The sequence below is a fragment of the Cyrtonyx montezumae genome, unplaced genomic scaffold (assembly GCF_038088225.1).
Source record: "Cyrtonyx montezumae isolate F1298 unplaced genomic scaffold, pur_monq_1.0 scaffold_3, whole genome shotgun sequence".
Classification (NCBI taxonomy): Eukaryota; Metazoa; Chordata; class Aves; order Galliformes; family Odontophoridae; genus Cyrtonyx; species Cyrtonyx montezumae.
The window spans coordinates 37,828,509-37,841,265 of record NW_027072034.1 but is presented as its reverse complement, the minus strand read 5'-3'; the positions used below and the strand labels follow the sequence as shown (position 1 = coordinate 37,841,265).

Below are 12,757 nucleotides of genomic sequence, written 5' to 3'. Positions count from 1 at the left end.
GTGGTGTGAGGGAGGTACAAGTCACCGTGCTGCTAGCTGCAGCTGGGTTACACATGGCCATGTGCTGCTCAGGGGAGCCATGAGCCCTCTGAGCCATTCACTGTGGAAGGGAAAAGGTGCTGCATCCATTCCTTTACACGCGTGTGCACAGTGCCAAAGTGACTGTTAATGAATGAGAAAAAGCAAAATGCAGCGTGGGAGCCTGCATGCAGTGGGTGTGAAAGCAGTGGTCTGTGCTGAGCAGCAATTTTGCTTCCCTGTTTACTCAGTAGGGACCTTGAGCTGACTTCGTGTCCTTGACTAAACCTGGTATCTCTGGAGATGAATGAGAGACCTCTATAGCACACAGATTGACTACAGCAAGCCAAAAAAAGAAACCAGAGTAAACCTAGCTGCCAAGGAAAGTGCTAAACATGGATTCGGTTTTCAGAACTGGAGAGCAGCAGATTCCATGCTTAAATACCTAATTATCCGCTGCAGGCTCCGGTTTAAAATTTGACTTCTCATTACTTTTTACAAGTACATTGACCCAACATGCTGCGGTGACTGCTACTGCAGACAGCACCATGGGGATGAGCAATAAAATCAGCTTCTGATGGAAATAAAGAATAAAATCAGCAAACCACAAGGCACTCTCTTACTCCACAACTTAATATTTATTTTGTTTTGGCAGAAATGCAAGCCAATCCCTTTCTCTTCTCCTCTCAAATTTTTGCAATGATAAACTTTTCAGTCTGTGTTGCAAAAAATTCTTAAGCCACAAATAATAACTTCTGTTAAAAATCAGTCCACCAAAAAATGCATAGCCTGCCTTACCCCAATTCTTCATTCATCAGTATGGAATTGATGATCAAATATTACTTTAAAAGGAAGAATAAGGTCCTGTGCATTGCTACTCTCTTGGCTAGATTTCAAAACAACTAATTAAATTCTGTCTGCCTTAGCTCTTCCTATGGTTTTCCATTTAGTGAGTTGGGCATTGTCCTATTTTATCTGCATCAACATGGCAAAATGCTGCAGGGCAGAAACCCCAAAGGGAGTCTGTTTTCTGTTGTGGGAAGAGCAGTCCACAGACAGCCCCGCTCACACAAGTGGGTGGGCATGAGATCTTCCAGGTTATCAATGCCAGACATACAGCTACTAGTCTTCTTAGACAGATAGTGATAGTACAAGGGGGAATGGCTTTAAACAAAAAGAGGGTAGATTAGGTTAGATGTTAGTAAGAAATTACTTGGAGACTGGTGAGGTGCTGGCACAGCTGCACAGAGAAGTTGAAGTGCTCCATCCCTGGAGGCACTCAAGGCCAGGTTGGATGGGGCCCTGGGCAGCCTGAGCAGGTGGGAAGCAGCCCTGCCCACAGCAGGGGGGTTGGGACTGGATGGGCTTTAAGGTCCCTCCCAGCCCAAACCATTCTGTGATTCTAGGACTCTATGATTCTACCTGTTCTGCTATCCATTAGGATACAGAGTTTCTCATACTGTGTCTGCCTGCCTTGCTGCAAAGCACTGGTATACTGAGTCCTCAGGAGTTCCAGCATCACCCAGTATCCCCAAGGTGCTGGTGTGCCAGTGCAGTCTGCTGCTAAGCTGCCTCCTGCTGTGCCTCAGTTAGCTTTTCATAAAAACTTTCATTTCAGGGGGCCTTGATAGCCTTCAGAATAGGAAAGCAATGTGGAAATGCACACTGTCAACACTATTATTTTGTTTAATAGGCAATTATAGTATCATTCAGTGTAGAAAATGAACATGGAGATCATAAAGCACCAGGAAAGACTACTTTTAGATCCTTGGAGTTGAAATCCAGATTATTCCATGCATGGAGTACATGTATGTGCATGAGAGATGCAATTATGGTACAGGTACAGGAGAGTGTATTCATTTCTCTTTTTCTGACTTAGAAGGTTGAGACTAAATGTAACGAAGTCAAGTGAGCAGCATTGATTTTTTTCTCCTGACATAATGTTTTATCAACATGAACTTAATAAGACCGAGCCTCATGAACAAAAGAGTTGTTCAGTGTAAGTGTAATAAAAACAGTCAGTTATCTGCCACAGGTTATTTCTCTGTCTCAAATAGTCCAATGGTGCTAGATTCCTGGAAAGCCAAAAGCACAGACACACTGAGGAAATGGAAAGATAGCTGGTAAACATAGTAGGAGTTCCATCAAAGTGTCTTCTCTTAATATCCAATTTTATGTCTTTTCTATCTGTAGTGTGGTACTGAAGTCTGATTTCCTGCTGCCTTGCAAATCATTTGCATCTCTACTCTGGGATATAAAAGGCTTCTATACTGATTGCATAGCTTTTTATATCTCCTGAGCACTCGTGTTTCTCTGACATAGTTATCTATGCAAAGTACAAGGCTTTTGAGGATCCGGCCCTTTTAGTTCGCGTTTCATTGCTACGAGGTAAGACAAAACAGCAGTGGCACAAAATGTGGGAATGTGAAGTCGTGGGGACTGCCTTCTGAAGGTTACTGACAGCCAGGTGCAACCCAGGTCCAAGCCAGGTGCAACAAGTCCAAGCAGTCTTGGCCCTGCTTCCCTGCAAGCTGCTGGGCAAGACCGCTCTAATTTGATATAGGAGCTTGTCCTGTGCCCTGGCTTGGTGTTTGCCAGAGGCAGCTGCAGATGAGAGGGTTTCCTATGGGGAGTGTGATACTTGCCCTGTTATGCTGCATGAGGAAGGTGGTGGTGACTGAGGATCTGGCCCTTTGGGTTACAGGGGCTGAAATACACATCAGGGTGACATTTGAGTATCTCAGATCAGAGCACGGACATTTCTGAATTTAAAAGGTAATTGCAAATACCTGACTAATGCTGAGTCACTTTTACATACATTTGTGAGGTGACTGTCCTTTATTCTTAAAATAGCCCATTTTTCCCCGAGGCACAGGTGATATCTTTATAATGATGGAGCTGCATTACCCAGCTCTGCACAACTGGGACAGTTAGTCCATGCAAGGGCTGGTCATGATCAGCGGTCTGTTTTCATCCTCTCTCACATTACATAACGCTTTTGTGGCCTGTTGGTGTTTTGCTTCAAAAAGAATAGACCAGGGAAAAAAAAAAAAAGACAGGCAAAAAAAAAAAAAAAAAAAAAAGAGAGAGAAGGATGCATTTGAGCTTCAGTGCTGTTGTCTTTTACTTCCTACAGCTGAGCTGTAAGATTTACCATCATGTCTCACAGTTTCTGAATCCATTAAGACAGCCTAACAGTTAGATTGATTCTTAGCTCTGCAGAGTTAGCAAGCATGCAGTGATTTCTGTGAGGCGTACAGGATATTCTGAGTTTGGTGTTAAGCGAGAACGAGGTAGTGAGAGGAAAAATAAATAAATAAATAAAGGCCAAAATGATTTTGCTATTAATTCCAAATTAAACCTGCATGTAATAATAATCATAGAAAAACAGCAGCAGTAGCAAAGAGACAACAGCAGCATTGGTGGTGTCCAGGGCTCTACAGAGCAGGCGGGCATTGGATGGGCACAGGGATGGAGATGGGCACAGGGATGGGGATGAGTATGGAGGCTGTTGTAGTTTTACTACTCCCAGGAGACTGCTGCTTTAGGCACCTGCCTGCTTTACCTATGAGCTGGATGTAATGTTAGGAACTACCTCTAGTTCTGACAAGCACACGTACACAAAATAAGGTTAAATGAAAGACCCCGTAGTAATTTTGAGAGGGAATTGTCAATGCACAGGAATTTGTGGGAGTGATGAAGAGGCCCCTGTCATGAGGAGTGTTTTAAGCTAATTTGCCTGGAGCTAGCCTGATTATTTAAAAAAAATATTGCTGACTGCATGAAGTGGGACCCATCTAATCAGTTGGACTTGAAAGAGATTCAGCATCCAGATCATAGACACACAGGAGGCTCAGCAGGTGGTTTTGCCCTAACTCCTAGTGTTTGTGTGCCCTTACTGTACCTTGTCTGTCAGAGTGAGGCAGCCACTTTTGCTCTAAGGGCTGTGTATGACATAACACTGATTGTGCTGACACTCTCCTTGCCCCATCTTTAAACCCATCTCTAGCTGTGTGTGACCTGGTGTCACCAGGGCAGGTGCAACCACTGTCTTACCCATCTGTGCTGCGCCTAACATGGGAGAAGCTAACAGATTGTGCTGCAACACAAATAAAAATAGCTAGAAACAGTATGATGGGGTTGGACTTCCTGGTGGGAATATGAAATGTGTGTGGGAACAGTGTGGTGAGGAGGGCTCACCTCAGTGCTTACAGTTAAAATACATTGGCATAGAGATTCTGGCAAATTCTTTGTAAATTTGTACTATTTTTTTTCATAAATAAGACTTGGTATCTTATGGAATAATCGTTGGAACCACAGCAAATATGACTGCTGCTACTGATAAGCCCTTTCTTGTGAAGACTCAGTGTAAAGTTGTTCATTTGCTGGATACTGCCAAATGCAGTACGTTGGATGGTTGTGCAATTCTGTTTTCTTCCTTATTCTTTCCTTTTCATATGCATATCCCGCCCTCTTTCTTCTTCTCTCATATACAGATGTTCGTATTCACCCCATGGAGCCTATGCCCAAAGCAAACTTGCCCTTGTGTTATTTACCTATCGACTACAGCATCTTCTGACTGCAAATGGAAGCCATGTGACTGCTAATGTAGTAGACCCTGGAGTAGTGAACACTGAGCTCTACAAGCATGTCTTTTGGGTTGTAAAAGTGGTCAAATGGATGACTGCCTGGCTATTTTTCAAGGTACGCATTTCTTTTCCTCATTATTTTGTTGCCATATCTCTACATTATGAATGGTGCAGTCAGCACAGGGCTGAGTATGTTTCAGAGTGTGTTATAATGTATGGTATTTATTGCACATTTCTGCACTGATGAGACATGTAGCATTGAGAAAGACAAGTCTTGCCCAGAACAAACACTTATGTGGAAAGGGAGCTCACAGTGAGAGGAGTCATATCCTTTTGTCTGTAGCTCTGCCCATGCACTGACTCTCTCCACTGATCTATCTCTGTTGATGCATGCATGGTGACAAAACTGCATTCTAACACAGAGCCAGAATATGCAAAGTGTTCCTAGGAAATACCTTGCACGTCCTGTTATGAGAGGCAGGCACAATCTGGCACAGTGTATATACAACATGTTACGGAGAAAAGGGCAAAGGAAAGAAGGAAGCCATACAAATGATAAAACTGTTGTTGGGAATTGGATGTATTCCATGCTGGGCATTCGTGCTAGGGAATATGGAAGAATGTTCACATAGGTCTTCCATTCAAAAATGTATTTGTAAAGGTTTATGTCTTTCTATCAACTATTCCTGATCTACATTAGAAAACTTAACATTGTTTATAAAACTGATTCAAAAGTGGGGCAAACCCATTAAGGTTAACTTCAATTAACATTTTATAGTGGTATAAGTAGATCAATCTGAAATCAGTTTAGCTGCACAGGTGCACAGTTCTGATGTGAGCAAGCCTTAGAAGGACTTCTGCTGAGAAAATGTACTCTTTCAGAACACACTTTTGGATTAAGTGAATGGAACCTGATTCCATTAGAGAAAATTAAATATCCTAATTAAAATGAAGTATTTTAGATCAAGGGGCATATTCTGCAGAGCAAATTAATTTTAAACTTTGATATGGAAATGTCACCAGCTTTAATTTCAGAAATGAAACCGGAGGGTGGAAGAATGGCTGTAAAATAAGATGCAAACAAATCCATATTTTAAAAAATGAATAGTATCTTCTGAGAACACCTTGAATATTGCAATAAAATTGTAATAGGAATGCTCATAGTATGTAGTGAATTCTTAAAGAAGCAGAATACAGCAGTGCCGATATACAGATGTTAAACTTGTTTTGCCTCTTGTCAATGCCATTTTAAATAGGAGTCTCTAGTAATGGTGCTGTTTTTTAATTGGGCTGACTTCACTTTGCTAATGTTTTATGTAGGTGGTTTGGTGGTGCTCAGAATTGACTCTGGAGCAACAAAATTCTTACAAAACCCTCTGTGTTTGAGGGTGAGAATTGAATCTCTTGTTTACAGCTCTTAAGCCCATTCAGTTTTATAGGTGTGCCAAGGGAGACATTTTTGTATTATACTGACCATGTTTTAGAAACTAAATGGAGTGTCTGAACTGAACACATAAAATGAGAATGGATTTATCACAAGAAGGAGTTGAGTACTTAGGGCTGTAATAGTAATACTGACTGTAGTTCCTGATCATTTTGTATTTTCTTGTATGTGCTACCAGTCAGGAGGAATACTGCACTACAATGGGTAAAGGACAGATATACTGACTTGTGTGGAAGTGCTATGCTTGTACTACCTGAAAATCAGATGCATCAACTGCTTTTTTGAGTCAGGATGTGTATCCTGAAGGCTTCAGTTATGGAGGCTGAGATCTTAGATTTCTACATAAAACTTGTTGTGTTTTTCCTGTACATCAAAGGGGGCAGAGAGGGAAACTTTTACTGCCACTCTTTTACTTACAGCTTTAACTTCTTCTCTTCTTGCTTAAGATATGTTTATGAGCTCAAGATTTACTATGTTTCCCATAAGTGCATGATGTCCAGAGTTCTCACTTTTGTAAATGGGCTTTCAACGTGTCTGCTGTTGGTCTCATGCACTAGGGTAAACTTGCCTTGAGAAAAGTGAAAAGGAAAGTATAGGAAAATTCAACAGTCTGATAATGCTAGGTGTGAGTAGGTGTTATGGGTTTCTTCTCTCCTGGATTTTCATTCCCAAATGCACATATATGAATATTCCTTCTTGTATTACAGCCATAACACAGTGAAAATAAGGTGGCATCTCTTTAATCATATTGGCTAAATCAACCGTTATCACTCTGAAGTATTCCAAAGTGGTTTCTGAATGTGCACATGAAATTGCTTCACCTGCTGCAACCTGGCACTCTTGACAGTAAACATAGCCCAGATCACTCTGGTGAGGAAATGCATCATGGATTTATCATATCACATTCTCTCAAGAGAGAGTCAACATGTTGCTTGATTTCATTCTCAATTGTGTCAGAGCCTCCCCTACCTTTAAATTTGTTTCTGCTGACACTGGTCCCCACGGCATTCAAATCAAATACTTCCTTAGGATTACAGCACGACCCCAACTCTCATCGCGTTATTTGTCGGTGAGACGGCTCGGTGTGGCAGGCAGGGCTGTCGGCTCAACAACATCCACCTCAGAGCTGCCTCGAGATATTCAGATGCCTAAGCAAATAAACCTACAGCTTTGCAAATGGGCCACGATATGTACATGTAATTTGCTCCAAGTATTAGCTTAAGTTTCTCAGGACTTCAAAGCATTGCCTTCTGCTCTTCACAACAGCTCGGAAAAACCTTTCACCAAATGAGTTTCTTAGTTTTTGCTTTGTTGTTATTTTATTCTGCTTTTTTTTTTCTTTTTTTTTTTCAAACTGCAATGAGAAGCACCCTGTAGAAATATGATAGACTAAGATACAGAAGCCAGTGGCTGTCATAAAAATTGCAAAGCTATCTCTTGCCCTTTAGAAGTGGTGACACCGTTCTTCCTCAGGAAAGTCATAGTGATATTTACTTTTTAAAATTCCACCTTGAAAAGATTTTTTCTATATTTTTAATAAATGGGGAATGCACTTGTCACATGCAAGAGAGAAATTATGTTTATTCTTCAAAAAGTAAATTGATCTCTACCCCATGACTGCTCAGTAAATAAAAGCTGACGAGCTGTCATGATCCTCTGTAGAGTACAGTGAAATGTTATCCCTTAGGAATTTTTAACATAAAGTGATCTTTTCTTTGAAGAGATAGCATCCAAACTTGTAAACAATAACTAATTAATAACAATAGACCAAAAAGACATTCATCAGGCATCAAATTGAAATGTAGCCAGCTGTGCAACATGCTAGTTTTAGTGATGAGAACTGTCCAAACTGGAAGCCTAGAAGATACCATTTCCCCCTCAGATATCTGTTCTGATGAATATTCATTTTTTAGCCAGATGACCTCTGCTTTTGATACAGTTAAAATGCCTTAGAAAATAAATGAAGAAAAAAAAATGTTGACTCTCATTAGTGTCCAATATTAGGAACTGTTTAGTGACTTAAGACTTCATTATGCCACTGATGGAGAAACATTTCTTGTACAGCAGGATTATAAACTCCAAAGCGTTCTTTATGATACATTTGGTGAATGTGCCATTATCGAATATACTGAGTCCTTTCAGGTCCCTCATATCAGTATTTAGAAGGTATTGTAAAAGGAAGATAGCAGGTCTTGTCTCAGCTGTCATTTACAAAGATGTAGAGTCATATGAGTGACTACTGACTGACAAACTGAAAATGAGTTGGATGAGTGACCTGCCAGCCTGTAAAAGTGAAGGGAAAGGCAGAATCAGTAATACAAGCTAGAAATGAAGTGATATAAACTAGCTTATTTCTGTCAAAATAAGCTTGAGTGTGATTTTCCCATAACATTTTCTAAGAAATATTTTCAATCTGTAAGTGCTGATAGAAAACAGGATCTAAAGAACCCGAATTCATCATTCATCCCAGATGACACAGTCATGAAGGTCTTATTGCAGCATTTCTTATCCAGACTGGACTGTCCCTTTGGCACTCTAAATGTACAAAATTCATTTCTTCTTCTTCCCTGAGGTGTCAGAAAACAAATGCATCACCACACAATAACACCGGCTCTTCAGAACTAGAATAATTAAATTCTACAGCTGAAAGCAGCAATTCATCAGCACCAACATCTTTAGTCTATGTAAGCGTGTGGTCATCATATAAAGGTAGTCTTGAAGTTTCTCAGGAAACTAAAACTCCTCACAGAAACTTGACAATTGTGGTTAATTTTTACAAAAGGCTTTTCAAATCAAAATTGGGATTCTGATCGGACTCAGAGAGAGGGAAGCAGTCCACATTATCCCAGTACCTCCTGACTTTAAACAAGTTCCATTTTTGTACATAATTGTCAGGGATTTAGGCTTCAGGCCTTTCATTCCTTGTCAGAGCCATAAGGAGTTCTTTTCCGTCTAATAAATAGTTGATTGTTGTACAACCACAGAACAGTTAGTTTTTGGGGAAAAGGTGGAAGAACACACCTGAGAAGGAAAATGAGCAATCTGCCTTTGAGAAGATTGTCTTAGATGTGAATGCTTATGCACGGGTGGGTACCCTGTTACTGCTTTGTAGAGGGTATGCAGATGCTTTATTTATACTAACTATTAAATTAGAAGGCTTAGGAGCACTGTGTGCACTGTCCTAATTAGTGTCAGATCTATCGAAAACAGACTAACTGCAAGTGCACACCTATGGAGCATTTGACTTTTTCCCACTGGACCTGTGGTTCTCCCAAGTGTCCCATGCGTATTCTGAGCTCAAAGTAACTGGAACATTGAGGTATATTGAGAGTTGCCAGAGCGTGCTTTGGTGACATGAAAGTGAAGAATTTGTGTCTTGTTGTGTGGCTTGTGAATGAGTAAGTGTGCTGTACAGAAGAGTACAAAACGGGTGGGATTGTGCTGGAGAACTTCTGAAGGAGTCAAGGCTATTGAAGTTCTTGTTTATACGACCTATTTGGAGCAGCTGCTGGAGTGATCTATCCCCAAACCACACCCTGCTTCATTTTGGTGGAAGCTGGTTAAAACAGGCTGAAACAGAGCCACGAAGCCAGCTAAAAGTGAAGCAGTACGCACAGTGATCTATCTCATGCCCTCTCCCATAGTTTTAGTTGTTTGGTTAAAAAGAGAAAATAATCCTTTTTTATTTGTTTTTCCCTAACAGTGGGAATTTGGAAGACTATCTTCCATCTTCCAAATGTTCACAGGGCAAGAAAACTATTTCCACAGCTAGTCCTACCTTCAGGACTGACTCTTAGTTTGCAAAATGGTCTAAAGAAACACAGGATAAAGCTACACCACGAGGTGTTGAAAAATCTAGATTGCACTATGGAGAATTGTTTTGGAGTGGAAGTTCTTGGATGGTAAGTCAAATTTTATAACAGATTTTTACCAGCTGGTAAGAAGTACACTGAAAAAGGACATTTATATTGAGTAAATAAGTGTTTATTCCTATCTCCTGTGTAGTAAAGGACTGTCGATTTAACTTGACAGCTCAGGCAGATTCTTTAATTCTGTCTGAAAATAATTCAATTTGTATCCAGGCGTTTAAAAAATACTCTCATGATTGCTGCAACGGGAAGACAATAAGTAAGTAGTTAATAATTTGCAAAAAATACTGTTAGTGCATCAGCACATACTGTCTTGTAATCTGTAACTCATAGGCATCCAGCATTTAAGCTTGCCTGGGCCACAGAGAGAAAAGAGTAATTGTCAAGGGCCACATCTATGAAGGTTGCTCCAAAAGTAATGTCTCCTAATTATTTCCATGGAAAGTACAACAGATAAAAAGAGCACAAATAACACTGTTTAATAGAGCAAATTCTCAGCCATAAAATACTATTTGGTAACATTTCTTATAGTACTTTTCCGTGTATGTAGCTAATAAGTGTAAATGATAACCTATTCTCAGTTAAATGTATTGATAAAAATTGAACAAAATAAAAGAGAAGGATAATTTGCTGTGGATCAAATATGTGTCAGGAACATGGTATGAATTTCCAGCAGAGGGCCACAAAGATGGTGAGGGGCCTGGAGGATCTCCCCTATGAAGAAAGGCTAAGTCAACTGGGTCTCTTTAGCCTTGGGAAAAGAAGACTGAGAGGGGACCTGATCCAGGTTTATAAATATCTGAGGTGTGGGGGACAAAGTGGCGAGGCCAGACTCTTTTCAGCAGTGTGTGGAGACAGGACAAGGGGGAACGGACAGAAGCTGCAGCACAGGAGGTTCTGCACGAATGTGTGCAAGAACTTCTTTACGGTGAGGGTGATGGAGCACTGGCACAGCTGCACAGGGGGGTTGTGGGGTCTCCTTCTCTGGAGATATTCAAGACCCGCCTGGATGCCTACCTGTGTGACCTGGTGTAGGGAACCTGCTTTGGCAGGGGTTGGACTCAGTGATCTCTTGATGTCCCTTCCAACCCCTATGATTCTGTGATTCTGTGAATTCCTGTCAATTAAAAGGAAGAAAATCACAGTACTTCTAATGTAGAAGTCTCAAAAGGTGATTGAAAGATTGGGGAATTCTTAAATTACAATTAGACTATTAGCCTTTCACTTTTCAATCTGTAATATTTATAGTTAGGGGCTGTTCACCCCATAAATCTCACCACGCACAGACTACCACTACTCATTCTCCTTGATGCATCCAGGAAGTTCTACTTCATCACAATGCAATTAAAATCCCCTTTTCCTCCTGCCAGATGGCACAGTGGTGGTTGAAAATTGAGCAGCAGAATGCAGGCTAGCTGCTAACCTTTCATCTGAGTGACTGAGATACCTCTCTGACATAGGAGCAAGAAAGAAAGGAGACCTCTCCAGGGCCCATTGACATTAACCATGTTGCAGGGATAGTAACAGAAGTTACAGGCAGTTTTCCATATCAAAGAGCCATAACACTGAGTTAAGGAGGAGCATTGGCTTGCTGTGGAAAATCCTGCCACTGCTGGTGCAAGTGAGTAGCAGTTTGGAAATAGATCACTAAAACAAGTAGAAGTAGAGGAGGGGGTTGTGAGGGTGCATATGCACATGGAGTAGAGAGAGCTTACCACCAGATGTAGTATGCATTATAGATCAATTAATATTTATCTGAGGGTGACCTTCCTGAATTCCTTATTGTTTTGTTAGTGTTTGTGAGTAATAGAATTGTAAAAAACAATTCTGGCAAAAATTTATATTGCAGAGCCCTGTCACCTTAAGTCTCTACTTACTACAAAAGAAATAATCTCAGGAGTGTTTTGGAGACTGGAGATTTACAGCCACTCCTCTCCCATTCTCTCAATGTGACATTCCTTAATTAATCAGTAATCTGAGGAGACTGATATACTCTTTCAGTGTAAAGTAGGGAAACTTCTACAAACAACACACAGTTTCTAGTGCTTATCCTGAGCTTCCAAAAACTGGCAGAACATGCAGAGTTCTGACAACAAGCTGCAGACATGGCCTCTTCCTATGGATTAAGATGACATAGATGCCACCTCTGACAGCCTGGAGTTCATGAATGTCTGTAACATGAATGCCCATACAATCAGGGCTCTTCATCCACTGATCTCCATACAGATAGTCACTCCTAATACTGGTTCTGTCTTATCCTTTCAAAGGATACCGTACAGTTGGCCTGATGAATCAAGTATTCAAAGTGACTGTTTATACCTGTGAGCTACAAAGGGGCCCATTTGAAAAAGAAGTGGAAATAGTAATTTATTATATATACATTTTTTAAACTACGTCACCCAGCAATCAGTTGGTGAATTTTGAAAAGTTTCAATTCAAAGATCACTTGAATAACTCTGGCTTTAATAAAGATTTTGTAAAGACAGCAATTGTAATTGCAATCTCCAAAAATTTGTGTTTGCCTTTTTAGAAAGAGCCCTGAGATACTACAAGATGCAGTTCACATGGCTCATTTTATTCTGATTATGTTCTCAGTTAAATATTTGGGATGTTGGTGATTTTAATGGGTAAGACTGAGAAAACTCTGTTCCTGTAGTGGGCAGCAGCATGCCGAGGCTGTGTGTATCTTGGGAATGGAGAGCTGCATTGACTGACTTATTCAATAATTTTGCCTGCCAAGCTCTTGAGATGCAAAATGCAGTCTTCCAAAACGTCTGCCACTTGTCTCCGACTACCCTGAGATGATTAAAAATGTAGAGAGAGAAAAGCTGTCCCAT

General features: G+C 40.6%; 1 protein-coding gene across 1 annotated transcript in view; it reads left to right on the top strand.

The window, feature by feature from the left end:
- The window catches only part of DHRSX (dehydrogenase/reductase X-linked), a 158,005-nt gene that overhangs the window by 125,941 nt on the left and 19,307 nt on the right, over nt 1–12,757 (top strand). Inside the window, exon 6 of the mRNA XM_065741264.1 lies at nt 4,515–4,722. Coding sequence (XP_065597336.1) covers nt 4,515–4,722 — 208 coding nt within the window. The remainder of the gene's footprint in view (nt 1–4,514; nt 4,723–12,757) is intronic.